Raw genomic sequence first — 27402 nt, 5'->3', positions numbered from 1 at the left:
TTATACAAAATCAAGTGTTATATATTCGACATAACTTTACATAAAAAAAAATAATTTTAACGATGCGTAAAATAATAATGTGCACGCTACCGGTCAATGGAAACCACAGGAAAGTGGTGGTCTTTACTATCAGGAGAGAAATGTAAAATATCGTTATTTATTTGTAATATTGCAACACGCCGTATATTAAAATATTTAAACTAATATAATGAAAAACAAACTCGTAAATGCATTAATTTTTATTAATATACACACGAGCCATAGAAAATGAAAAATTGATACAATTGTTTACATTTACATAAGGTGGGAATGGTGGGATGTTTTGCTATTAGACTGTGGTTATAGTGCATGCGTTTTCAAGCGAACTTGAGTTCGCTTGCAGACGCAGCAAGATGTGATGTAATATAACGTGTATGTAATACAAACGCTATTTTTTTTAGATATTGCTTTCTTTGTACCTACATAGGTCGGAAAGTAAAAATGCCCGGGGAGTCAAGATTCGAAATCATACGCTTATTGTCGTGAGGTCGTGTTTCAGCTTTTGCAAGAATGAGAAGGAAAAAAGCTCATATTCGCCCTCTTTTTCGATTTCTCAACGTTGTGCGCTAGTATGTATCTGCTTTCCCCACCACTCTGTTAAGCGCTAAAGAAAGTTCGTCGTTACTAGCGTTGCCGTCGATGCACTCAATTATGCTAAATCTGACCACACTAGTCTCAAGTAAGAGCATTTCGGAGTGTCGAGAAAAAGGGCGAGTGTAGCCTCTACGAACTCACGTACACATGATCGGGCATAGTGTGTGAATGTGGAACGGGAAATTCCTGGTGCCCCGGTGCACGATTTGGTAACACTGCCAACACTGTTACCGCGTCCAGTATATAAGGGATCGGTGGATATGCCTCGAGCAAAGTTTGTTTTAAAAATCGAAATGTGGACTTAGCTAATGATACGACTATCAGTCCTTTGTCGATCGAATAAGAAAACAGAACGTTAACGCTCCTTCCATTTTTACACAAAGGAATCAATCAGAACTATTATTTACGTAAGTAATAAACTTTTGTTTAATAATCCAACTTTTCAAAAAGTTGTTTATTACTTGCTTTTGGTGTCTTTTCCCCGCAAGTTGTAACAAATTTGCCTCGTCAAACTTTATTAAAATAGTTGTTTGAATTTTTCTTATTGTAAAAGTTTACAATTTTCATTGTTATCTATTAAAAATAATTCTAATTGTTTATAATGTTTTATATAATTCCGTTTATTTTGAACCTCGGTTATCTGTATCAAAATGGTGGACGATGTTTGTAATCATAACACGAAACGATTAATTTATCGACCTTACAAGAGTTTTTATTGTTTATAAATTTGATGTTCGAAACAAGTGTCATAAAATTTGAAAATACAATATAATAAATTAAAGAAAGAGACCTGTTTTGCACTAAAATTGAATGTTTATTTAACTTATGAATCCTGTTTGTAGTAAACTATATTTTAAAATTATTTTCAAGAATAAAAGAAAATGTAATAAATCGTACTAATAAGCCTATTTTGCATTAAAATTAAAATCTTTAATTTACAAACCTTATTCTTATCAAACTATGTTTTAAAATCATTTGAAACAATTTCGTTACAAAATTCCAATTTAATTCTACTAATTAGTAACATTGATTTATAAATATTTCCATCTTCCTAGAACAAATTTAATTAATTTCTTATGCCAATAATAGTTAACAAACTTGATAGAAATTTATTGCAATAAAAATGGCTCTAATCAAATAAGTCACATATTTGCAAATCTACAGATAATTCTAAATCTATGGATCAATTTTCATTTTAATAGTCATATCGTATATTAGACTAAAATATATTTGTTTCAATTTGTTCAAACAAGAAACAACCGAATAAATATTATCTATATCAAGTTTCAATCGTCTAAAAGGAATGTCTATATGATAATATTTTTTTATTGCCATAATTTATCAACAAAGATGCTTTTACTCATCGAAGAGTCATCGGCTGACCTCTTAGCTCCTTATCTCATTAACACTATATTCAATTAATCATGCAATGGAAGTATTAAAACTTCTTTAAAAGACACAGTGTCTACTTTGGCAGTTTCAAAGTCAATTATAGTTATTGATTGGTTTAAAGGTAAACCTAAATAAGGAACATCATGGAATAATATTATTCCTTTGTTTCAGATAATAGATAGTCAAAAGTGTTGAAAAGATGAAGTATATTTTGATAGTACTTTTACAATTACTTTGTATCAATCTTGATAGTGCAAGAGAAATTACGTAAGTTCTACTATTTTCTTTTTAAATTAGGGATGGGTTAGAGAAGGAATTAAGTTTATTTTTAGACATGAAGATATTAAAGAAGCTATGTTGAGTCTGGTGCACATGATGCGAGAGAATACTGAGAAGCTGGAGAGGCACGAGGCCAGGGAACGCCAACTTGGCGAACAGTTGAAGAAAACTCTTACAGTTTTGACCAAACGCATGTTGACGATCAATACTTTGCAAATGCAATTTACAAAACTGGATGAAAAAGTTAATGGAATTGAACAGTTAATTTCCCAGGTATTTTAATTACTCTTTGAAACGAAATGTTAAATGAAACTATTCTAATATTTTTAAAACTGTTTACAATATTAAAATATATTTCGAACAAAAGTTGAATGATTTCAGAGAATGTGTATGTAGTGTAATGTGAGTATCATTTTCCAAAAATACTAAACTACTTATGATGAAAAAGCAGTAGTTAAGAAGATATTTTAATTTCAATATTGTGGATGGCATCACAAGTATTGAATTTAAAATATCTTCTAAACTAATGATTCTTCGCCGTAAATAGTTCAGTACTTTTATGTAGAGAATAACTAGTTGCACTGAATGATTTCATTAAAGAATATATGACTCCATTTAAAAAAATAAAGTTGACTATTGCATGCCCTCTATGCTTCTATGTATGAAAAGCTTACTCGCATCAGATTATGTAGCCTCTGAAACAATTCAAGTTTTACCTGAAACATTTTTTGATAACATCAACAGTTTTGAAGATATTCAAGTGGGTCGATTTAGCCTAGAGTCACACGAGCAGTGCATTGCCGTTGGGTTTGTATATTTTCCCTTGTCTTGCAATTGAAAACAACCAAGACAGATATAGGAACGCCGATTTTGTCAAGCCATGAAAAACATAGAAACGCAACGGCAACGCAACGCTCGTGTAACTCTAGCCTTAAATTGGTTACACTGCATATACATAACATAGGTGTCCTATGCAATTAGGGCAAGCTATATCTAAAACGGTTAAAGATATAAAAAGATGTCCTGAGACAAAGTTAAACAGTATCAAATGGTGTACACAATGTGAACATAATTTCTTTTATTCTTGTGTATCGATTGCATCTAAAGTATGCAACAGCATTTTATCAATGTACATAAAGATTTACAGATAATCATAATAACGAAATACAGAGGATTTTAAAGAATTATTCTTGCATTCATTCAATTATGTCCATAACTGTACTCCCAATCGCAACAAATTCAATTTACTATTTGTAATGTTTCTTTTTCTTCAAATTACTATTTTTCTTTAGAGAGATGAACGAGAAAGAATACAAATGCAGAAAACCGTCGATACTTTGGAAAATTTAGAAAGTCGACTAGAAGGATGGCTCACGGATATTGAAAGCAAAGTATCTGAAGTAAATAATCAATCTACAGTAACAGCTCCATCTGTTAATAACGATTCTTCAGTAATTTCAAAATTGAATGATACAGAAACATTATTAATTGAAAAAATATCCAAAGCTGAGTCAGTTTTCAAATCCGAGGCGACGAAATTGAAAGAAACTACCAACATTCAAACTAGAATAACTGAAGGTTTAATAACCAAGGTAATTAATTCGTTATAAAGTATTAAAAAATATATATTAAAATTAAATACTTTCTAGATCCAGGATATCGATTCGAGATTCAGGGATCTGGAAATCTTATTGGAGAAAGTTAGGGAACACTCGCAAAATATTAAAAAGAAATTGCAAGAACCACAGTTCGACATGATTTCTAATATCAATGAGCATGTTCAAACTTTTTCGCCTATGAAAAAGGTTTTGGAAAATACTTACGATCAAATTAAAGAATTACCAAGGTACATCCATGTTTTAAACAATTTTAACCAGCTTATAATTTTTTTCAAATTAAAAAATCGTGAGTTTGAAGACAATATTTAAATTATAGATCCATGGCTCGGATAGAAATTGTTTGCAAATTAAGAAATAAATCTACATCAAACGTTAGAATTTTAAGCTCTAAAACAATATTTAAATTATAAATTTATGGCAAAGATTTATTTGTAAATAAGAAATAAGAATTTGTTAATTTTTATTGTTTAGAGTTGACAAGTTAGAAATTCTTCATAATGAAACTCAAATACTTTTGCAAGAAACGAAGCATGCTTTGAAAGAAATTGTTGCAAGGAGCACCAACGACATTGAAAGCAAGCTAGCAGAGACCAAAGACGAAACTAAAGACACTATAGAAACTCTTAGGTAACATTATTATACAATTCTGTATTTTTAACAACAAATGAAACCGTGGAATAATTCCAAAATTACAACGAAAAATTAATTTATTATGCAACTTATTATATGTAGTTTCGACATAAATTGCTAGAAACTATAATTATCTATAAAAGAAATGGAAAGTTTCTAATAACAATTCTTAATCTAAAGATCGAAAATTTCAGAATGGACTTGGCGAAAAATTCTGAACACGTGAACGAGGAATTAAATGACCTAGAAAAGGGACAATCAGTGATGGTTTCGATGGCAGATCATGTTTTAGATACTAAAAAACGAGTAGAATACGGAGTCCATCAAATCCTTTTAGAAGTAGGCGATTTAGTGAAGTCACAAAGTTTAAATATAAATAATACCTTAAACCAAAGATTCGATGGAATATCCCAAGACATAATGGACAATCAAAATGGTGCTCTGGCCAATCTGACCACAAAAATGGAACAAGAGATGAATCAGGTAATCTCTAAACATCAACTTTTAATATTAATAACTAATTTATAAAAATTTATAAAAGGTTTGGAGACAAATAAATGTGATGTATCAACAAATGACGGAAAGTGCAAGAGCTTTGGATAAATTGCACAAACAAAATGAGAAATATGTTAATGGTACCATTTCCACCATGGGTGGAATGGACAATAAGGTGATTATTAAACTTCTAATGAACTTCAAAGCACAAATACAATTGTTTATTATGAATATTTAATCGTTTAGGTGGGAGAAATAACTGAAAGAATGACTGAAGTTGATAAAAATTTGAATTATCTTTTGGGAAGACTTTCATTGGTTACTCAAGAATTCAATCAAATAAAAATAGGATTAGGAACGGCTTTGGATAATATTAAAGCTTCGTTTAAAGAGGTTCAAGACAAAGCTAATGATTTAAGATTTCCTGGACCACATCCAATTCCAGAAAATTGTAAAGATTGCAACGAATCCGATAGCAAACCGGATGGTAAGCCACTGCCAGAAATTGTTAATCACATCATTAAACCTGCAATTAACTAAATCTTTCATTTTTATGTAGTGCCTTGAAACAGTAGAAAGTTTTAATCTGACAAAATTTTATTAACATCGGTAAAATTGAGTATTTTTTTAAAAATAATTAATTTTATATAGAAAAAGACAATTTCAAATTAAAATTATAAAGGTATTTTTCGACAATTCGAATGCAAATTGTGGAAATAAACACAAAATATGTTAAAGAAACATATTTATTGGAAAAAAAGATCCAACTAAATTAATTTAATAATTAGTATAAGAAAAGTTGAAAAATCAATTGGAAAAAAAATAATTAAATTTGGGAAATAATTGAAAATTAAAATTGTAAAAAATTTGCATTTATATACAAATATATATATTTTTAATATTATATTTTGAACGAAAAACGATTAAACTTCAAAAATAATTTCAAGTAAGAATTAAAAATTTTAATGTTATTAGGAATAGTGTTAATAAAAATATATTTGCAAAAACATTTTTAATTGACTCAAAATTCGCGATACTAGTTTTGAAAAAAATATTTGTTCAATTGTAGAAACAAAGTAAGACAATCTTTATCATTAAATTACACATGTACATTTACTACTTTTTTGTTTCATAACAGATATATTTGTTCAATTTTTTTTATTTTATGATAAATATTTGTTTAACAATGGATAATATACATATACAGTGAGTATCAATATAAAGTTGACACTTGAGATTTTCAACTTCTCTTTAAAATAACTTAAAAAATATGAAAAAAAAAACAAGAAAAGGGTGTATAATACTGAAAATTTAATTTGTCTTTTACATACTAATAGATTTTTTTAAATTATAAATGAGCAATAAACAAATTAATAATGCAACCAACAAAACAAGTTAACACCTATAAGTATTAATAGCTTTATTATTATTAACTCTTAATAATACATGAGAACACATCATATATACATAAATGATACTATTTAATTTTAGTGAAATAACACATAATTTTTTTACTGCTCACGTGCTTTGTATAACGCACATAGGATTAACAGACTGCGACTGACAAACAAAAGAAATCTCGAACGGGGTGCGTTGCATGACTCTATGACGTGTGCTATTTATCGCGAATTGTATCTCATGTAGTTGGAGGTCTATGTTGTCCGCAATTGTGATTATGTAGTTCTGATATATACCCTCTTACTCTGGCAATTTTATTTCCATTGCTTTATTTTCTCTGTCAATTTCTAATAGACAATGAAATTTGTCTTCTTTTTGAAGGCATGGTATGTATAATGTCTTTTGCATCGTGTCACTTTTCCTTGGCATCTCTTTTATATAAATAGTGACTCCATTCCCCATCGTTTCACAGTGTAGGGATAACAAATTTTCTCATTAACTTAAGGTTGATGAGGAACATCATGTTTTGTGGTGCCAATATCTCTTTAATTTAAAAAGAGTCTGTTTTTATCTCGCGACATTCTCGTCCCGAATTTTCCTCTGTCGATTTTCCCGTTCGCAACAGTATCCACGACACACACCTGTTCGAACCCTCGTTTATTAAATACGCAAGAAAACTATTCCGTACCACTACGCCAAACACTCCTCACTAAACGGTAATTTCGCCACGCGGTTCACGACTTCACGAGCCACCGTATGTCACAATTACTTTGCACGCACACAATATTATAGTACTTAATGTTACGGATATCTAATCCCACTTCTGAGCTTGTTGTAAAATTTATGGTGGGTATAGGCTCGAGCGACCACACCTCAAATTTCTCTTTAAATTCGCTTCAATACTTCGACACACTTTATTTCTATTCGCTTTACACTTATTCTGCCTGCCGCTCAGCACTTCACCTGTTTATACATATACACATTCTCTCTCTCTCTCTCTCTCTCTCTCGTTCACACTCGTTTCATTCGCTCAGCTTCGCATTCGTACAATTTCGCGGCTATTTCAAACGATCCACAAACTTTTCCCGGTAAGATGAAGTAAAATCAGATTGAAGTTCAGTTTTTAAACCTGTGTACATGAGAAGATAGTGAGACAGAGTTGAATAAGTCACTCTCTGCTACATGTACTCGCAACAACAGTACTGTAACTACTAAATAATATACGATTTGCCATAGAAATCAGTTATCCGATACAACGCTATTTTTAAACGTTACATACACGATCAAAGTGTTGATTACTACTGTTTAATATAGAGTCGATAAACAAACTTATACCAAGTGATAGACAACCCGAAAACACTAACTGAAATTTCAGAGCATTTAAAAAATTTCCTTTACTTTAATTTAAAATAAAACAATTTTTCACCCATTCAGAAAGAAGGTGACAATTTCATCTCATTAACAACCATTCTTGTACAACGTAAGATGCGTGTTTACATCCCCACTCTTGCTGCAGTCCGCTGATTGGCTGTCACCGATCTTTGTCACCGTTCTCGACCAATACCTGTGAGTCAGTGGACTGCAACAGAAGTGAGGATGTAAACACGCTGCGCCTTCTTCTCGAGGAAGAATGGTATATAGGCGGTATTTGTAACTTTTCAGCCGATTGTTATAAGTTTGTTTTTAAAATATTTAAGTATTTCATTTTATCCATGGTACCGTCAATAGATTCTATATTCCCGGTACCATTTTGAGCTATACAACAACCCCATAACATCACCGAGCCTCCTCAGTGTTCGACTATCGAACAGGTATTGCGAACGTGATGTTCTGTATTGGACTCCCTCCATACAATTTGTTTTTTTCCATCATGTCCAAATAAGTTTATTTTAGTTTCATCAGAAACTGTAACATTTTTCCAAAAGTTTTCGTCACAATTAACAAAGGTTTTAGCGAATTGTAAACACTTTTCCCTATTCTTCTTTGAGATATAAGGTTTCTTCCATTCTTCCGTTGTACCCTTTGTTCTTCGAATTGTTTCCACCGATATACTTTTTGTAATTCGAGTTAATACCTCGTTCGTTAAATTTCTCAGATTTATTCTTGGATTTCTTTTGACTTGTTGGCAGATAAATCGGTTATCGATAATTGTTTATAATTTTCTGTATTGTACAATAGTTCGGCCAACAATTTTACCCACTTTTCAAGTGATCAAGTGGTGTATACTCAATTTTATGAGCAACTGTATGTTTAGTGTCGCACTCGCTCCAAACCTAACCTAATATCTTTGAAACTATTAAATTCCCAAAGATAAAATGTTATCTATATTTAATATCAATTTCCCTTCCCTTCCCTTCCAACCCTTTCAAAATTCATGTTGATTGGTCGTGAGTGTTATTCGAGAGAACAACCCTCTTTTTCTTTCATACTTTTTAAATTATTTCAAAGAAAAATTGAAAATTATGAATGTTAACATTATATTAACGCTCACTGTATTATATATATTGGTCCAAATTACTCTGTGTTTTAAGTAAGTTGCAATTGTTTTAAACTTTAAGGTTATAAAATAACGAAAGTTTACCATAAATGAAAATGATTAAAATATAGTAGGTTTGGATCGATATATTTTTATATTATTAAATTTTTTCAATAAAAAAAGAAAATTTGAAAAAATATACATATAAATAATATATCAGACCTGATATATTATATTTTCAGACCTGATTATAGCATATAATTATTATTATAAGACAAGGAATTAATTTGATGCTATATGAACCGTATTAAAGATCCATTTAATGTTAATTAAAATACTAATCGAAATATATAAGTGCAATATTTTGATAAGCTACCTATATATACGTTGAAAAAATGTATTATATTCATAACTTTTTGTAAAAGGTATATTATTTAAGTACTATACTGTGGACGAATGTTTAAGGCTTGGAAATAACATTTTAATAAAGAATTTTAAATACAAAAATCACATTGTCGTGATAGTAATGGTGCTGACACCAAATTTGTAATATTAATGTAACAATATTCTTAAATAGTGATCTTTTCTATTCACATTTAATGAAATAACTTTACGAATCATTACTAAATAATTATTACCATTTAAATAAAGAATGGTAATTAATTGTAAATTGGTAAAACTCTGATTCCTCGTGTTTAATTGAGCAAGTTCTTAAAAAGATATTTAATAAAATAAAACTTTTGTTTATGAAAAAATTTTAAATCTGTAGTATTCAAGTGGGAACCAAACATTAAGAATATAACATATAGAATAGTACACAAATTCAAAACCATTAAAAAGGTAATTTTACAATAAATTTTATTTTGGAAACTTTGAAAATTGTGAAACTCTATTATGCGACTCTTATCGCATTGCAAATCATGTGAAAGCAAAAAAACAACAAAAAATAAAGTAATTTCGTTAGTAAAATTTAGCTTTCTATTTTGTTAATAATCTTTTTAAAATAAGTAACAAACAATTTCCCCTACAAAACTTCTTTCCTTTTTCCTATAAAATAATAATCTGCAAATATATATAAATGTAGGTTTCCATTTTAACATACAATGTTGATCTTCAAATAACCTTGAAATCGATCAACAAATAAAAAATAAATGTTACAGTTATATTCCCCCCTTGAAATTGAAAAACTTTTTTGTTTAATGTTTTTCTCGACAATGCATTTTTTAGGTTTACATTTGAAATTTCCAAATGTATAACCTATATGATTTAATTTTAAAATAATGTATTGTTTGATTTATTTAATTTCTAATTTTGTGATAAAATTTTACTATCATATTCTAATGTAATGGTATGCAAATTTACTGATTACTAAGATTTACAAAGAATTAAAAGACAAAAATATATAAAATTTCTTAAATAAAAAGAAATTAAAGTCGTGGTTAGTGATCAGATAGCATAATCGTATATTTTATTAATTTTGTATCACGCAGATTCCTTTTGAAGTAATATAATTATGTCTAACCATGGTTCTTATTTTATACAAACAATTGTTTATTCATCTATAGTTTAAAGAATAATATACAACATTTGCAATTAAATTTTCAATTCACGCTATAGCTCGTAATTATGATATTTTAGTTTGTTCATTTAAGTATCATTTTTTTATATATATATACAATTAGTAACATTAATACGTTCGTTTCTATCGTTAATTTTTTAATTAATTTTTAATGATGCAGGTCCACTATATCCAGCTAAATAAAAACTAATGGAATCTTATTTAGAAAAATTTGTATAATTATTTAATAACTTAACAAATAAATTAGAAATTGGTTTGTTTGAACGTCAGTTATTCTTAGTTACAAATATGTCCAATTAATTGTCATTAACTTATACCGAGTTATTAATAATCGGGCTTTATAAAATAAAAAACAAGATTTCGTAATTTTCTAAATAAATAGTAAAATACTATTAAAAATTTAAAATTGTGAAATATTTTCGTATAAAACTGCCAGTTTACATCTCTAATAAAGGTTTTGCCAAATGAAAAAGGATTTCATAATTCTTCTACATGAATAACAAAGTATTATTAAAAATAAAAAATTTGTAAAATATTTTTGCACAAAACTGTTAATTTTCATTTTTAATAAAGAAGGTTTTATAAAATAAAAAATGGGATTTCGTCATTCTTCTGAATAAATAGTAAAATATTGAAAATTAAAAATTATGAAATATTTTTGTACAGAACTGACGGATTTCAATTCAATATTTTTTCCCATTAATAATTAATATAATTTTAATCTTACGTTGAACGTGGGATAAAATATGGATATTGTCAAAAGACACTAGAGTAATTAGTATAGCGTTTGATATTACTATCTTTTTTTTGTTTTTGTTGTTGTTGTTGTTTATATAGATAGGAAAAAGACTGAGAAACATTGGAACAACTTTGCAGATTGTACACACAATTATATTACATCAACGTCTTTTTAACATCATTTTATCGGAATAAGAAAATTTGTTGTTTTTTTTTTTCTCAAAAAATGAGAAACCATACCCAAATTAGTATGCCGTATAAATAAAATAATAAACATTATAAATGTCACTTACAATTTACCTTATGCTTCGTACAGAAGACTTAGATTAATTGCCAGTATACGTTATCAATTTCTTACAAATTCGCATGATTAATACGAGGCTTTTCAATTTTATTTGTTTTTTTCCTTCGTTCAACGAATCGAATTTCTTACTTTTAGTTTATATAATCATAACAAACGCGATAATCGTCGACCATGCATTTTATGTGAAGTTGAAAAATTGTCTTTGCGAGCTCACAAAATGATAAATTTATATATTGTTTGTGGAAATCATCTGTGAGGAAGGTTTTCAGTTTGAAAATTCAGGGAAAGAAATACTAGTTGAATTTGAAATCAATTTAGATGGGTTTCGAGTCAGGTTTGGGTCGTGGAACCTGAATCTTGTAACCTTTAATAGGATCTGACAATTTTCATTGTTTGTGCGTTGGAAAAAGTTATAATTACTAATAAAAAAATGTATAAATATACCTTTGAATTATTATAGTAAACAGTTTTATAGTTTCTTCATAAAAAAATTACCAACAAATTGTAAGAAAAAAATTAAACCTCCTATACAACAGATTATTAATTGTTTCATTTTTTAAATTTAAATTCTCTTCCATATAGTGGAAAAACGATTAGAAATTTAAAAAACATTAGTCTAAAATCCCATGTGAGTACCCATATTTAGCATATTTTTGGATTCCCTGAACCAGAACTCCTAAAACTAAGAAATAATCATAAAATTCCCGAAAGAAAGCTTAAAAACCCCAACTAAAAAAACAGAAAGACGAGATTTAATGAAATTGCAAATCTGAAAATCTAAAAACCCACAAATCTTCGGGTTCTTAGACTTAAATCTGACTCAGAACCCCAAAAAACCAAGAAATAATTCTAAAAATAAGACTCAGAAAGCTCACCTAAAAAACAAAAACATGAGTTCTAATGAATTGCAAATGTTGAAGATGAGATTAAATATATATTTACGTATCGTTAAATTGTAAAATGTATTGTAATAGTGTTTCACAGTAATTGGCTTGCAAAGATACGATTACCAATTCGCCTACAATTTATAAAACGAAGTATGCAAGTTCCAGTCACATACACGTATATAATAATTAACTTTCCCTTTCCCAATCGTCGTAATTACCTTCGGGAATCTAAAATTCGCTTCGTTTCTCCGAAATTGTGGCAATTCGGTTTCCACGAAAAGATAATGATTTGCTAGATGTTGGTAATCCTCGATTAATTATAACTTTTGAGCCCGTTAATGATTTAATTAAGCTACTTTGCATCGGATTTACATTATAAGCACGCCCGTCAGTTAATTAAACGGACGACCGGTTTTTATTCTACTTACGAAGGAAGATTAACAACTAACATCGACTGTTTACTTAACAGTGTTACGAGATACGATTCAACAAGCTCCCCACGACAAGCTTTTTTTCAGTTAATTTGGTAACTTTATAAATAATCTGTATAACACGAGATTTCTTTGCAGTGCTAGATCCTCCGGAAATCTTTTCGATTACGGTTTAGATCGGTCCTTTCTATATTACATTTTCAAGTTATAATAATTCTAGACTCGTCGTTTCCATGTTTTCGAGCTTTTCAAAACACCGATTTTCTAGATTACGTTTAGCACAGCAAAGAAGAGTCGATGGTAACCTATTTACACCCCCGATGCGATGGGAAAGGTCATCAAAAAATGATCCTATGACAAGCAGTGAGATTTCAAGAGAGTTGTTAACGAATTGCACGCACTCTAGCCTGGAGAATATTTCCTTACGTATCCGTAAAAAATAACGCAACGTCTCGTTTTTTTACCTTTTTCGCTCTTTACAAAAAGGGATCTCTTAAATAAAGCTATATCAATTTAAATTCGGAGTATTGGACGCATTTTTCGTCGGAATGCATTAAGTATCGATTCTAAGAGTGCTGGATACTTGTACTCGTCTTTTGGAATTTAATTATACGATAAATCGATTCTATTGAAATAACCTGGTTTCTTTTATTTTTAACAATAAATATTGTCGGTATAGGTTCTGTTTGGTTACCCTCCAAAAAATTCCCCATCAATCGATTAAACTTTCATAACAGAAAGGAATCGTAATTAGGTCGATGAATAATGAGTAATCTTTCTTAAGAAAGATTTATATTTTTTTTTGTTCACTTCTTAAGGTTTGAAAGTATCCATACACTCTTTGTTTGTTTCCATCGTTTTTTATAATTAGACTCTTAGAATATTGCTAAAATTAAGCGGCTGCTAGCTCGAATACTTGGATGCGGATATGCCCAGTTGACGGTTGCCACGCCGTTGGGGGTGTGAGTGGTCCTAGCTGCTAGTCGAAGCGATGGGGCTAACAGGACTCAATGGGCTGCTCGCTGAACCCCTCAGGCAACCGGTCAACGTTATGGCGACCTTGCGACTTCCGGCGTCGTTGCGGTGCTCGCATAGCCAGATCCCTTGCCACGTTCCCAACGTCAACTTCCCATCGGTTATCGGAATGCTCAACGAAGAGCCCAGGAAACATGCCTTTACGTGCGCTGGCTAAAAGAAATACAACTATCAAAATACTGCGGAACCTCACAGATTATTAAAAATACATCAAAGTTCATTTTATTCATCATACGTATGTTTCTCCATATACTAAGCCTAAAATTTCAATTTTAGTTTAATATAAATTAATAAAAAATGCTAAGTTATGTTGTTCAAGGGAAAAAAGGTTATTTTTTCTACTACAATTTTAACTAGCTAACATTTCTGGAACCAGAAATCGAAATTGGATCTGAGTTAAAACCACTCATAATGTAAACTTCTTTTAATTTTTAATTATATAGTTCGCAATATCATAGTACAACCAACAAGGAGGTGATTCCTCGCATAAAACTGAGTGGAAAATCTAGAATCAAGTTTTTTCATTCGGAGATTCATTTTCGACAAAATCGAATTTGTAAATTCGCTCGATACGCGTGTATTTAAACACAGTCCGTTTCGTTTGCCTGGTCTGATTTACAACCCCCACTGCTATTTTTGTTTATAAACAATATCGAAGGTTCTAGACCTAAAGTTATCTTATTTCATTACAGTCAAGGGCTGATTGTAGATTTGAACTCCTAGTATTTCTGGAGCTATCGTAATGGTAAGGTATACCAATTGTAAATACATGAATATGATCTGTACATTAGAAGCTTGCGCTGGTAATACTTCTGCAGCAACTGGTTATTACAACTATTTATTATTAATTATTAAAATTATATCACATCTCGATTAATATTGTTTATAAGTACAAGCAGCAATGTGATCAAACGAAATAGACTCTATTGAAGTGCATGTATATTTAATAAATTTACAAACTCGATTTTCTCGAAAATAAAAACTTGTATGAAAAAAAATTTTTTTTTACATTTTCGGCCGTTTAATGTGAAAAATCACATCCTTGCCAGTACCATAATTTTGCGAATACTCTGTATCAACAAATTAGTAATAACGAATAAATTAAATTAAATTAATATTATATTATGAATTTCATACAACAAACTTTCAGATCCTAATCCAAACCTGAAATGTCAGATACTTGAACATCCCTATTATTCGGTTACCAAAATTAAAATATATATGTACAATCTTCTTTTTAATAAATTATCTTCCTTTGTTATCCATTTGCATTATCAAAAATTAAATAATAATATCCTTAATCTTAAGTTAATATTAACCCATTAACTGCCAACTACTTTCTGAAATTTTCATAGATTTCTACAGGTTCTATGGTTGTTCTTCAATGAATTTACTCAAAATAACAGTAATATATATTATGTTAAAATGTACACCGTAAGGAATATATATAGAAAATGATAACTACATTTATTTTTTTCTTGTACCTGCCTGCCTATATTAAAAACACATTCTGTAATCTCACCATATCGTCTGGTCCTTCGCAACTATGTCGATAGGCCAATCCCTCAGGAATTATTTTATTAAGCATCATTTCTACATCATCTCTAACATCCGGATCCCAATTTTCGTTTAATGCTAAACTTGCAGATGTGTGAAGTACTGAAAATTATAAACAGCTTTTTCATTTATGCCTTGCCAACAATCTAAACAGAATTCATTGTCGCACAGAAATTCTAATACTTTATCTGTTATGTGGTCAAATTTCCAGACTCTAATTAACACTCAAACTCAATAGCAATGACAAAAAATATTTGCTACTGAACTTAATAAAGTACAATATTACAGATCTATACACAATATAGTCACATGGTGACTATACAGACTACTACAGAAATTCGACCAAATAAAAGTCAAACAACAAGTGTTTGAAGCTTGTGATATTTAGTTTGTGTGTTTGTGTTAAATAAACCAACAAAATTGGAATTACCAAAAATAAAATTGAATCATCCAATTTCACTACATAGGCCTAGTAATATTATTTTGGAATATTGTTTCGTAACGTGGCTTACTTTGTATGTGACATATTCCGACGGAGAATTCGCAGAGTTCCGGGATTCTTCTCAATATTTCCTCGGTGACGTGATGGATGCCTCGACGCTGCGGTCTTAGGTTAATTTTCGTTTGAAACCAAGCCGAGCCGATTTGAATTTTTTTGTTTGACGAGGCCATGATATGATAAACCGTAGAGAATACACGCTCGACTAGAAGTTTGGATATATAAAAAAAAAAAAAATTTTTTCACGTGATCGTGGACACGACGAAAAATCTATTTCGATCAGAGGGGGGCGGGAGGGGTTAAAAAATCAAGAGAAAACGGTCCACTCCATCGGATAATAATGTTGGGGGGGGATTTTACTGTTGTCTCGCCTCTTACCCGGCTACAAGACGTTGGGATTTAGCCACATCTTTAAAGATTGTCTAATTCGCATCCGGCGTGCTCCGTAATCGGTAAAAAAGGTTATGAGAAATATAATGATTCGACTCAACGTGCACGTATGTATCGGAGCTTTCCATACATGCACGCTCACCTTCATCTACACGAAATATGTGTTCACTATTAGTATCACGTACGCGTACTAATAGTGAGAGGACGTGATAAAATAATTTTAAACCAAATCATCGTTATCACTTTCGGTATTCGGATTGGTTCTTCTACGATCGACGGTTCTACTTTGGTAGAATTTTAACGATAGCCTGTCATATTGTTCAGAGATATTTAATTACGGAGAACGAATAACTCGAATAGTAATCCAAACAATAATGTGAGCTTTTTCGATGACGGACGCATGGACGAAGGATAACTGATGTAGAAGGCATAGCTATTGGATTTTTTTTTATCGTTACAGAAACGCCTCTAGTGTCGTATCTCAAAACTAAACGGGGCGACACTGTGTTAATATTGTTGCGTGGATTTTCAGTAAAGTTTAGAGCAAAACTTAATAAATTTAAAGAAAATAAAACAAAAATAAAAACTTAGACGGGACAAACATTGGACAGGCCTTTACTGAACGGATTCTGGTTAAAAAGTACAACGACGTACTGATTTTCAGTTTTACATTGCTAACATAAATAATACAATTTTGTTTTATATTGAGTGCATAATTACATGGGTTTGGATATTGTTAATTATATAATAAAACTATGTCACACGTACGTGAAATGTTCTCGGATTTCCTTTTCCCTCCAGAATTAAGCATGAACATGGTTGCGCGATTTAACCTAACTATATTCACATAGGAACAAGGTCGGAGTTTAGGGACATAGTTGGGAGTCATAATACGTACTATAGTAAAAACGAGAATCGCAACAATACATACATTTTAATTTCTGTTTCTGTGATTTTATTAATTATTCATAACTCTGTCAGAGTTTTATATTAACTGAATTATAGAGGCGAATTTTCATGTAGCAATTGAAGTCTAGTAACTTATTTAGTTTCTATTGGTTACTTTTCAATCTTCGATGATCACATTCTTGATAAAAGATAATACAAATGTAAATAATAGGTTATTAAATGTAAAAATACTAAAAATGACGAATTAATGTATACACAAATATAAATTATTGTGTTAAACAAGGGACTTTTTACAACTTCCAAGTGCGTACTAGCACAGCCGACTCTAGTACTTACTAGCCGTGCTATGAAACGTGGCAACACCGCTCATGTGCGGATCGGGAGTCCTATTTTCAATAGTGGAGTTTTGTGTTCAGGATTATAATTAACGTTATTTTGCGATATAAAATTATACTAATATAGAGTATTTTTTATTAATTATGTATAAGGAATATATGAATATCATAACTATAGTAAGTAGAAGTAATACAGAAGTATATTAATATTTATAAATGTGGTATATATTTTGTGGACTGTCGGAATAGTTTGGTGTTGTGATGCATTATATTTGAAATATTTACAGAGATTTCAAGAAAATAGAAGTGTGAAACAAGTTAAAACCATCTTTGAACCAAACTGAAGGATTTAAAAATTGATAAAGGTATGTATAAGTTAATAGAGACCTGAAATAGGCAAAATTATTGGTACGAAGCCAAACAGGTTAAGTGCCCGTGGAAAAGAGGTTAGCATAATTAGCTATTGAAAGGAACAATTATGGAGTTAATTATAAAATCGTGTTAGAGGACAGTATGATAATTTTGAAAAATTTCCTCACCACCCTAGGGGTATTTACCATGGCGCGTTACCTTTTTTTTCTATTATAATGGGTGGTTCGCCAATAGCCATATCATCCCATTTTCAAAAATAAAATTAATATTTTTAAATAGAACATAACAAAAACATAACTTTTGTATTCTTAAAGAAATAAAGTATTACATTTTGAAATAATAATAAATAATTTTGAATAATATTAATAACAAAACATATCAAAACATACTTTGAAATTCTCTTGAAATACAACTAATAAAACTTTGAATCTTGTGAAATAGTATTCATAATAAAAATATACTAAGCAAGTAAATAAAACTCTATTAATGTATTAAAACATATTGAAAGGAATAAGTTAAATATATATAAAAATTAATGTTTTAAGAAAGATGAAATTAAAAAAAATCATTGAAAATTTAGTTCCTATTAAAAGTTTTTAATTTACGATTTTTAGAAGCGATGTCTGTACGTGTTTCCAACTGACTATTATTTACAGTTTTCACATAATCGTTTAATAAAATATTTGAAAAAATTGATAATAATTTAAACGAAATACTTTGGTAAGCTCGACCACAAACGCATGTATCTGAAAATGCTAAATAATGTATGTCTGATTGAATGCTAATATATGTTAATTTACATAAAATATGTTTATGATTTCCAGATTGCAAAAATTGAGATTCTAAATTGCCATCATTTATTATGGCTTCCATTATTGCATACATATGAATAAATGAGGCTATCGCTTCTTCAGTGGGGACAGAAAGGCCCCCTCTTTGTAAGTGATCAAAATATACATCGCCTACAGTTTTACCTTTATCCTCCACAACTAATAAACGACATATATTGCAATTTAATTTTTTAGCAACAGAATGGGACCCATAACCAGAAATATAAATTTTAATGGAATCATCTACAACACAATCGGACAAGTATTCGGTATCGAAGATTCCTGAGAAACAAGTCACATCAGTGGGAAGATTATGAAGATCGTTATTATTGTCATCACAAATTCGAAATTTATTTTTGATTTCAATAAGAGAAAACGAATTTGCCGATTTTGTAAATATATGTTTTAATCTAATTTTTTTTTCTGCATGAATTATTTCGTTATATGACACATGATAATTACAACCAGATAAAAGTCTATAATTTCCAAATCGTTTTTCTAATTTTTCGGTTGTAAAATGGAGGGTACTACATTCCTTATAAGCCTTGGACATCTCAACAAAACATTCTCCAGTACACCATTGGGCGATAGAATACCATGGTACCTTTCAATATCAGTTTCTGCAAAATGCAAACTACAGACGGTAGAATATTTTGATGGTGTCCAATTCTTACGAGGAATAGCAACCCTCCATTTCTCCCGCAATTTCTCATCTTTGGCGAATAAAAATATAGAATTGTAATTATTATCTTTTAAGGTACTATCATAATTTCCCTTGCAATTGGGAACACAGCAACGTCGTGGCATTATTAATGAATATGTGAAATTTATAAAAAAAATGTCCAAAAATGCTATAGATTATATTAAATAAGTGTGCTACACACCAAAATCAGGATCTGTAGAGTTAATATAAATAAATGAAACACCTGGATTATTGCTCCGTTGCTCACATTTAATGGACTTCGGTACATTAATATTTGAAACATTTGAAAGATAGGCGGGAGACCGGAAGGCCGGTAGATGGAGCCTATGTAGCCCAGAGGCCGGTGGTTAGTGGGAGGCTGGGAGGCTGTTACGGTAGGTTGGGCTAGGTATATCGAAGCCGGACTCCCGCGGTGTTGCTATTTTACCTTCAGCACGGTTAGTACTAGAGTCGGCTGTGGTACCACTGTAGAAGGCAAGTTTGATCATAGAACAATTCTTGAGCGCGTAGCATTACTTTCCGCGTACCTACCCCAACGCATAGCGAAGACCTCCATCCTCCATCCGAGGACCGGATGTTGACGTTAATCATTACCTGCGTTCACTATCCCTTACGAGACTGAAGTTTTACACATAGATCATCGCTCCCACTACCTTCCAATAATTTTTACAAATATCTCAAAAACTGAGACCGAGCGACAATTATTGTTCAAATAAAAGTTGTTCACGATCTCGTCATTTATAACATATACTATATTATAGTTTCTTAACATTTTGTTTTTTTGTGAAACACGTGCAAACGCGCATTACTTTTTCAACCTCCCCCCACCTATATTTCTTTTCAATACTGAAGTACTATACAGTAATGACTTGATGGCTAGGCACGCCGATTGGCCGTAGCTTAATAGCAACGCCTGCTCTCACACGCATTGTTATTATTGGCTGAGTCGCTCACAACTACAATTCCATCGCGTGACAAAGGACGCGAACAAAATGTATAGGGACAGAGTAAGATAGGACAACACTGAGAGACATTGGCGTAACCGTACGCTCAAAATACTAACCATGAATAGAACAAAAGTGTATCTCTCGTGGTTATGGAGACCCTACTACCATGTAGTGTGACGTCAGAGCGGACCTCTATGGTGGGAATAAGGCGGCGCGTAGACCTCTCCTTGCCCTTGCCCCGTTTAGTTTGTTGGTGCGTAGCCAACAAGTCATCTCTGGATAGTATAGTCTTTTGTGAAAAAACCATAACAAAATATACAGATTCAAGACAAAGCCACTAAAGTAAACATTTACCGTATCAAAGTACATATCATAGTATCAGAGTATGCCCGAAGACTGCGAAGTTATGCAAAAAACTGGAGCTATAAGGTTAAGGTAGAAAACTAGTTTTGATGATCCGTAGTTCCTTATATCGCATTATCGGAACATTGTTCAGTGCTCTGGAATTCTACGTGTTGTTGGATATGTTAGCCTGTCTTAACTCGGAGAATAAGGTTCATTGGACAGATCGCCTGGAAGATCCTGATTCAGCAGGCAGGGTCCACTGGTGATGAGACCGGCTGCAGGACATCTCTGAGATTGAAGGTAGTATGTAAGTGTGTACCAGGTGTGATCATTGTAACATCAATACCTGTCTTGTGTGTCTGGATCTGTTTAGAATCGCTCCTGAGATCTAATTTTGATTTCTTTTCAACTAATTAAATTTGTCCAATATTAAGTCTGAATCCCAAACACTAAAAGTGCTAAACTAAATTCGAACTCCAGTGTGAACCGATAACATTGGAAGTGACACGGAAATGACAAGGGGGCGCGCTAACCTCTCCCCCCCACCCACCCACACTCACAATTCGTGTGACAGAAAAAAGTATTGCATACACATCTATTCTATACCTCGTCTGTGCTGTACTTCTTTAGAACTCAGTGGGGGGAGGGGGTAGAACTCGTGACTTACACATTATACATAGAACAATTATTTATCGGATGGTATGACTTCGTGACTTGTCGAGTTCAATCGAGGTTTGTTTTCATAGGTTATGCATATGTTTATAATGGATCAAGGTTATCATAAACGTGCAATATTGTAACAACTAAATGATTAATCACGTCTATCAGATCCATACAGAATTACGGAAAAAAAATCGATTTCCCTTTTACTTATTCTTCAACGATCGTATGTAGAGTTAATTGTGATAGAATTCTGTGAACGAAAAACTCTTTTGACTAACACGGTAAAATTCGGTGGTCGATTATCGTTCACAGATGTTCGTCGATCGTACTAAATAGAAATCCTTTTTATTTCTCAAGAAACAAAACGATCCAAGCATGTCTGCATCACCGATTGCTAGGCAAGCTACACAAAGCCAAAGTATTCCTTCGAAGAAAGTCGTCTTCAACGATCCCAGTCAGTTGCCTGTCGATTATTCCTCCACTCCTGGTGGAACGCTATTCTCAACTACACCTGGAGGTCAGTGGTTTCTTTTCAATAATATTATTTACCATGCCTAAATCAGCATGAAATTTTACTTACCGTAGCCAATAATCAACGATTACTTATTTAAAACATCAATAGTACTAGTACAATAGATATCTGTAAATCAGATTTTCCAAAAGCTACAATTTCTTAGTTATTTTGTACAAAATTGACAAACCTAACTGTTTAACAATATTTCCTGTAATATAACATAACTTTCCCAATGCATTGTTTTCACAAACATTAAATGTAAATTCTCCTTCTAAAAATAATAAAATATAATTTATTTACGCAGAAAACTAATTTTATTAATCTGTTCGTAAGTTCAGACAACACAATCAGAAGTTTATTAATGTAATTATGGAGTAAAATGACTCTCAATTCGTTTAATCTTTGTTTTCGCTGTTTAACAGCATTAATTTCCTTGATAATGTTTACTTGAATGTAATATCTAGTCTGCAGATTATTGTAACATCTTGTGAAATAACTATTAAAGAGGAAATTTATTTTATTCAAAGATAAAATTAGAATTTTAAATCGATCGGAAGGTAAAGGAAAATCCTTTTTCTTAGGAAAATTGTTCAACTGAAACAAGATTAGAAAATAAGCAAATATGTTACAGGGGTGTTCTACAATTGAATACAAAATTAACACAAAGTATTTATTGAAAATTAAATAATGATATGTTTGTATTATTTGCGTTATTTTTTTATTGCTGAGTTTAGTTTTGTTTAAAAGAATTTCATTTGATGATATTCAAAGAATTTTGTATCAGTTATATAGTTAAAAAGATAGAATTTGATGCTGATTAATTATTGTTTATATAGAAACACAACTTTTACACACAACAATAATATAAGAGATAATCTAATTTAAATTGCCTGTGATTTTCTTTAACAATAATTTATAAATAATATAACAATTTCTTAAGTGATCAAATGTTTAATCAATCAAATAATATCTAACACATTCAAGTTAATTTATTTTTGCACCAAAAGTGGCATATTGAAATTGTATGTTTCTTTATTAAATTAATAGCACAGAGAAAAGAAATTTAGAATATCATATATTAATAACATAGTTATCAGAATCCTTTCTTCGAAAGAAAATTATATTGACTCAGTCGTAATCAATTTTTGAAAGTTTATGTTAAATAATTACAATAAGATAGATTGATAAAAGAATTACAATTGTTAATTACGAATTGCAAGGAATAAGAAAATTGAATTATGTCTTCCAGTAACTGTAAGATATCGGTCACGTATTTTATAATTACTGTTACGATAATTTCATAAAACCTGCAGACAAAAGGAGATAAGGAAACTTCTAATGAAATCGCATATTGATTTATGTTGGTAAGTACATGCTCCAGATTTAAATGTAGGTATGTTAATAAAGGAATGCACTCGTTTAGATTTCTGTGCACGTCTCTAATTAGTCATTTTTCTTCAATTATAAAACGTTAATAAAGTCATTTCAAACACAGTCCAACAATTAATGCTACTTCCAGTTTCTTTGAAAAATCACAGCTCAAGTACATTTTATAATTAAATACTAATTAAGACTATAAACGCGAAATCCCCAGCGAGATTTCCATTCTTCTAGTCTGCTTTATTTCACTTGTTTTACAAGTTGAAATTTTTCCAATTCTACTATAAAATTTATGTTAGATCTAAAATAGTGGTTCTTAATTACTATTTTGTCTACAGATTATGGTAGGTTTAGTCAAACTATGTGAAACCCTGGAAAAAGTTTTAATGGGAGATTCTAGAGGCCAAAATAAGACGAGAATCAAGAATATCAATTTCTTGACTGAGGCTTCGTTAAAAAATTATTAAAAAATTAAATTAAAAATATTTCAAATCATTCTGAAAAAATTATTTTTGGTTGCAGGGGTCAATTACAATCATTTTTGGTCAATAGACATACTCCCGAAATCCTGCGCATTTTTGAGAAAAAAATTCAATACGGGCGGAACTTTAAATGTTAGTAACTTTTTAACAAAGCCTCCATCAACAAATTGGTATTCTTGATTTTCGTCCTAAGACTCGTAATATTATTCGAAAACATAAATGCTATTATTATCGATAAGATAATAACTAAAGACTTTGGTAAAAGAATAATAATCTGTAATGATTTTTCTTAAATAGATGTTATTGTCGATAGGTGGTTGTGGAATTTGAAAAAATAATATTAAGATATTTCTGATAGTCATGTAGAGAAATTGTATTATCGTAGGAAGAAATGGATTACCAATTTACATAAATTATACAGGTACCCGCATAGTTTATGAACGAGATTTTTTGATGAATTTACAAAATTCGCCCATATCTCGAACACCACCGCAAAACATATCGTCTATACCAACGGAATTATTGAAGAACACCACAGTTAGCTCACCGACTGGGAAAAATCAAACTAATAGAGGTCAGTGTCTATGTCATCAACAATAATTCTTCAAATTGATATTGTAACGCTTAAGTGATTAAATTTAAATTCCCTTGCTTTTATTTCTTGGAAGGATATTAAAAGATATATTTCAACATGTTCGTTGTTATGTTGGTTACCGATTTTGATAAATCATCTTGAAAATATATTGTTGCTTGTCTCTATTAAATTTGAAACGTAATGAACTACGAAAAGAGTATTTATATTTATTTTCTTCAATTTAAAAATTGTTGATAAAATTAGTGCTTGATATTTTTATACAATAAAATGGCTAAATGCATAAATATTGTGATAAATATGATTTAAAAAAGGACAGAGGAATTTGGTGTGTCATAAAAAATAAAAAATATAAACAATTGACAGTAACTGTGTTGATGAAAAGTTGTACCTACATTTACATTTTCTTTGGTGTGAATACATTACAGATACTCCAATAATCGAGGAATCTGCGGAACAGTTTGAGATGGATATGTAAAAGAATTTGTGATGATACATTTGCGTTGGATCTACCATTTGTACGAATAGTAATCAATCGATATAACACAGGGGAGAACGTATTAGCAACGTATCTTTTTTGTATAAATAAATATTGTCTGAGATCCTTGCAGATATAAGTCTTTGTACAATTTCATTCAGAGATGTTAAATATAACGATACAATTGTATTCATTCGTTGCATTTATTTACTTAATTTAGAATTGGGCAAGATTTATTCACAAACAATAAATGAAAATTTTAGATTATTTGTAAACCAATTTTTGCTTACAATTTTGTTAGTCGAAAAATCCGATGATGTATTCTAATTTACCAATAAATCTATGAACAAAACGTAAATGTTTATAAATGGATCCGAAATTTTTATTCATTATTTGTAAATGAAATTTGCCCAACGATGACTTGATTTTCTATTTATTAAGATAGTTATAGTATTCTTTGGACGAACAAAAATTTATATCAAATATTTGAATTTTAATGTGTCAAGAATGCTGGTCTATAAATATATTGTATAGAATCCATAATACATTGAAAATTGTAGTATTACGTATTTCTTATCATGATTGTCGGAGAAATAAATAATAAATATAGAAAAAATTTATAATAGACTACTATGTATAAGGAATGACTGAATTAGAAAATTGAGTAGTTTAATCAGGGATTTGTATTAGTTCTAAACTTCTTGGACTTAGAAGTGTATGAAAAATGTTTATTTTATATTATTTATACATTATTCAACCTTAGAATTAGAAATCCTGTTCCAAATAATTTTGGCAACATTAACTTTATTATTTTTATCATCATAGTCATCGTAATAAATTAATTCGCATAGCTCGGAACATTCTGGGTCATTATCTAACAATTCTTTAAGTTTATCATGAAAATTTTTCACGATATTTTTATAAAATTTCCGATACAATTTCGTTTCGGGGTGATTGTGTTTTTGAACCTCGAAGAAAGTCAACAGAGGCGTGGCGCCTTCTACAATCACGTACAGAGGTTCCGAAGTAAATCTTTCCCCATTGAAATAAATTTTGTAAACATTGTTGTGATATTGTCGTCTTTTGGTTCCCGCTCGATCACGAATTTCTGCTTCCAAATCGATTGCACTTTCCATCCATCGATTCGAGATATCTTTCAAATCTGGCGGAATATACAACGATGAAGGAATCAAAATTAACAGTTTATGAACAGCTATGGTTATATTATGTTGGTCTTCGATGTTTTCTATTTTCTCGATGAGACCCTTGCTTTGGGTTCCCGTCGAGGGAAGCACAAGTTTCAAATATCCGTAATAATAACTGTACGCCATTGCTGTTCCATAATCCAAACCTTGCATTGAATTAATAGCAGAATATTCATTGTCGGGATTATTTAAATCGACCATTTTCGTGAACGTCCATGATAGAAAGATCCAAGGAACACATGTTACCATATCGATAATGCGAAAATTAACCTCCAAACTTTCAGGATCGACGATAATTAGGCATATTATGATTGTTAAGTTAATAACGAAAGCTAATAAGATTGTACAGAAATTGAGGTCGACTCTTGTGGCAGTTCTGTTATAAAAATTCTTGAGTAGTAAACTTATACTGTGATCGAAGAATTGTATTAAAATGTTCAGAATCAAAAACCATATATTGAAACAAAGTGTGATAAAAAACAAGCGCCTCAGAGAGGTTGAATCGTTTCTAATCACTTGCATGCATATTATTAAAGTGTTTACGATAACGATACAAGAAATTACGAGTAACCTTACTTTCGTTTCGATATAATGGGTATCCATTTTTTTTGTGTGAAAATTGATAAATATTTATGTTATCTTTTTATATTTCGATCCAGAAATTGAATAATAATAGTATTTGCGGTAATTGTGGTCTCAATGTTTGATCAGACAAAAAGTAAATAGACTTAAAGATACACCGAAGATAAACATTTATAATGCTCACACTAATGCTATCACAATATGCTATGACTTAGAATATCTGTTTTGAGATTATTGAAAGTATTATATTTCTTTGCAATCTTTTAAGTAAATATTTCGAAATTCAACAATTACTAATGGTAGTATTATCAAAAATTACGTTCATAATATTTGATCGAGCTTACAATTAAATACAGATTTAAGTTTTAAAGGTACACTGAATGTAAACGTTGGCATTCAGAAAGAAGTAGTAGTAGTAGTAGTGCTAAAGAGAGATATCGAATATTGCCAGGGTCAGTGCGGTGTCAAACGAGTCGATCGACCAACGGTCGCAATCGATAGTCTCCAATCTGCACTTATCTCATTGTCAAAAATTTATTCCTTCATCAAAAACCATATAAAAGTGTAAGGTTTGTTAAAAGCGTTGACGCGGCGGAAATATTTCGAGCAGGTGATTCCAGCCGCTGATTAGGCGCCATGTTCACTGACGGACCAATCAGCTGCTCGGTGAACTGCCGTAGAACCTCGAATCTGTCCGCGGACGAATGACAACAAAAGAGTCTG

At 30.8% G+C, this 27402-nt stretch overlaps 4 protein-coding genes and 1 long non-coding RNA gene across 14 annotated transcripts; 3 read left to right on the top strand and 2 right to left on the bottom strand.

Moving 5' to 3' along the window:
• The first annotated feature begins 558 nt into the window (after positions 1 to 558).
• LOC122397273 (golgin subfamily A member 4) lies at positions 559 to 10826 on the top strand. 4 transcript variants are annotated; one of them, XM_043396360.1, is made up of 10 exons: positions 559 to 1040; positions 2197 to 2292; positions 2358 to 2577; positions 3597 to 3896; positions 3954 to 4150; positions 4395 to 4550; positions 4748 to 5036; positions 5095 to 5223; positions 5295 to 5535; positions 10662 to 10826. In XM_043396360.1, exons 2-10 carry the CDS (start codon positions 2225 to 2227, stop codon positions 10682 to 10684), a joined length of 1623 nt encoding a protein of 540 aa, XP_043252295.1. In that variant the 5' UTR covers positions 559 to 1040; positions 2197 to 2224; the 3' UTR covers positions 10685 to 10826. The 4 variants fall into 4 exon arrangements, with proteins under 4 accessions (XP_043252295.1, XP_043252294.1, XP_043252296.1 ...); XM_043396359.1 differs by lacking the exon at positions 10662 to 10826 and adding an exon at positions 9165 to 9399; XM_043396361.1 differs by lacking the exon at positions 10662 to 10826 and adding an exon at positions 5608 to 5708.
• A 1217-nt stretch (positions 10827 to 12043) lies between these two features.
• On the bottom strand, positions 12044 to 16733 carry LOC122397297 (UPF0047 protein YjbQ). Of its 2 annotated transcripts, none has more exons than XM_043396410.1 (4): positions 16331 to 16733; positions 15966 to 16157; positions 15419 to 15555; positions 12044 to 14049 (listed from the first exon to the last, which is right to left on the bottom strand). In XM_043396410.1, exons 2-4 carry the CDS (start codon positions 16123 to 16125, stop codon positions 13834 to 13836), a joined length of 513 nt encoding a protein of 170 aa, XP_043252345.1. In that variant the 5' UTR covers positions 16126 to 16157; positions 16331 to 16733; the 3' UTR covers positions 12044 to 13833. The 2 variants fall into 2 exon arrangements, with proteins under 2 accessions (XP_043252345.1, XP_043252346.1); XM_043396411.1 differs by having other exon boundaries at positions 16485 to 16733.
• A 983-nt stretch (positions 16734 to 17716) lies between these two features.
• Positions 17717 to 19500, top strand: LOC122397301. Of its 2 annotated transcripts, XR_006259099.1 has the most exons (4): positions 17717 to 17763; positions 17874 to 17951; positions 18783 to 18896; positions 18984 to 19500. It is a non-coding gene; the product is annotated as an uncharacterized LOC122397301 (long non-coding RNA). The 2 variants fall into 2 exon arrangements; XR_006259098.1 differs by lacking the exon at positions 17717 to 17763 and having other exon boundaries at positions 17816 to 17951; positions 18984 to 19498.
• A 1439-nt stretch (positions 19501 to 20939) lies between these two features.
• LOC122397187 (eukaryotic translation initiation factor 4E-binding protein) lies at positions 20940 to 25075 on the top strand. Of its 5 annotated transcripts, none has more exons than XM_043396165.1 (4): positions 20940 to 21083; positions 21804 to 21963; positions 24244 to 24396; positions 24843 to 25075. In XM_043396165.1, the coding sequence occupies exons 2-4, from the start codon at positions 21822 to 21824 to the stop codon at positions 24890 to 24892; spliced, it is 345 nt and encodes a 114-aa protein (XP_043252100.1). In that variant the 5' UTR covers positions 20940 to 21083; positions 21804 to 21821; the 3' UTR covers positions 24893 to 25075. The 5 variants fall into 5 exon arrangements, with proteins under 5 accessions (XP_043252100.1, XP_043252099.1, XP_043252097.1 ...); XM_043396164.1 differs by having other exon boundaries at positions 20955 to 21090; XM_043396162.1 differs by lacking the exon at positions 20940 to 21083 and adding an exon at positions 21361 to 21515.
• A 566-nt stretch (positions 25076 to 25641) lies between these two features.
• On the bottom strand, positions 25642 to 26990 carry LOC122397438 (stimulator of interferon genes protein). Its single transcript, XM_043396589.1, has 2 exons — positions 26674 to 26990; positions 25642 to 26473 (listed from the first exon to the last, which is right to left on the bottom strand). Exon 2 carries the CDS (start codon positions 26344 to 26346, stop codon positions 25642 to 25644), a length of 705 nt encoding a protein of 234 aa, XP_043252524.1. The 5' UTR covers positions 26347 to 26473; positions 26674 to 26990.
• Positions 26991 to 27402: the final 412 nt, after the last annotated feature.

This window comes from Colletes gigas, unplaced genomic scaffold (assembly GCF_013123115.1).
Source record: "Colletes gigas isolate AHSC1104 unplaced genomic scaffold, ASM1312311v1 Colletes_gigas_Sc00009, whole genome shotgun sequence".
In the NCBI taxonomy this organism is placed as follows: domain Eukaryota; kingdom Metazoa; phylum Arthropoda; class Insecta; order Hymenoptera; family Colletidae; genus Colletes; species Colletes gigas.
The sequence above is the reverse complement of the archived record's forward strand: the minus strand, read 5'-3'. Positions and strand labels throughout refer to the sequence as shown.

Excerpts from the sequence above, each read along its gene's own strand:
- LOC122397297 (XM_043396410.1), bottom strand. The coding sequence starts at position 16,125 with ATGGCCTCGTCAAACAAAAAAATTCAAATCGGCTCGGCTTGGTTTCAA. Across the intron at positions 15,556-15,965 it reads CGGAATATGTCACATACAAA|TACTTCACACATCTGCAAGT; the intron begins GTAAGCCACGTT and ends TATAATTTTCAG. Across the intron at positions 14,050-15,418 it reads GCGAAGGACCAGACGATATG|CCAGCGCACGTAAAGGCATG; the intron begins GTGAGATTACAG and ends TATTTCTTTTAG.
- LOC122397438 (XM_043396589.1), bottom strand. The coding sequence starts at position 26,346 with ATGGTAACATGTGTTCCTTGGATCTTTCTATCATGGACGTTCACGAAA.
- LOC122397187 (XM_043396165.1), top strand. The coding sequence starts at position 21,822 with ATGTCTGCATCACCGATTGCTAGGCAAGCTACACAAAGCCAAAGTATT. Across the intron at positions 21,964-24,243 it reads ATTCTCAACTACACCTGGAG|GTACCCGCATAGTTTATGAA; the intron begins GTCAGTGGTTTC and ends TAAATTATACAG. Across the intron at positions 24,397-24,842 it reads GAAAAATCAAACTAATAGAG|ATACTCCAATAATCGAGGAA; the intron begins GTCAGTGTCTAT and ends AATACATTACAG.
- LOC122397273 (XM_043396358.1), top strand. The coding sequence starts at position 2,225 with ATGAAGTATATTTTGATAGTACTTTTACAATTACTTTGTATCAATCTT. Across the intron at positions 2,293-2,357 it reads GATAGTGCAAGAGAAATTAC|ACATGAAGATATTAAAGAAG; the intron begins GTAAGTTCTACT and ends GTTTATTTTTAG. Across the intron at positions 4,551-4,747 it reads GACACTATAGAAACTCTTAG|AATGGACTTGGCGAAAAATT; the intron begins GTAACATTATTA and ends CGAAAATTTCAG.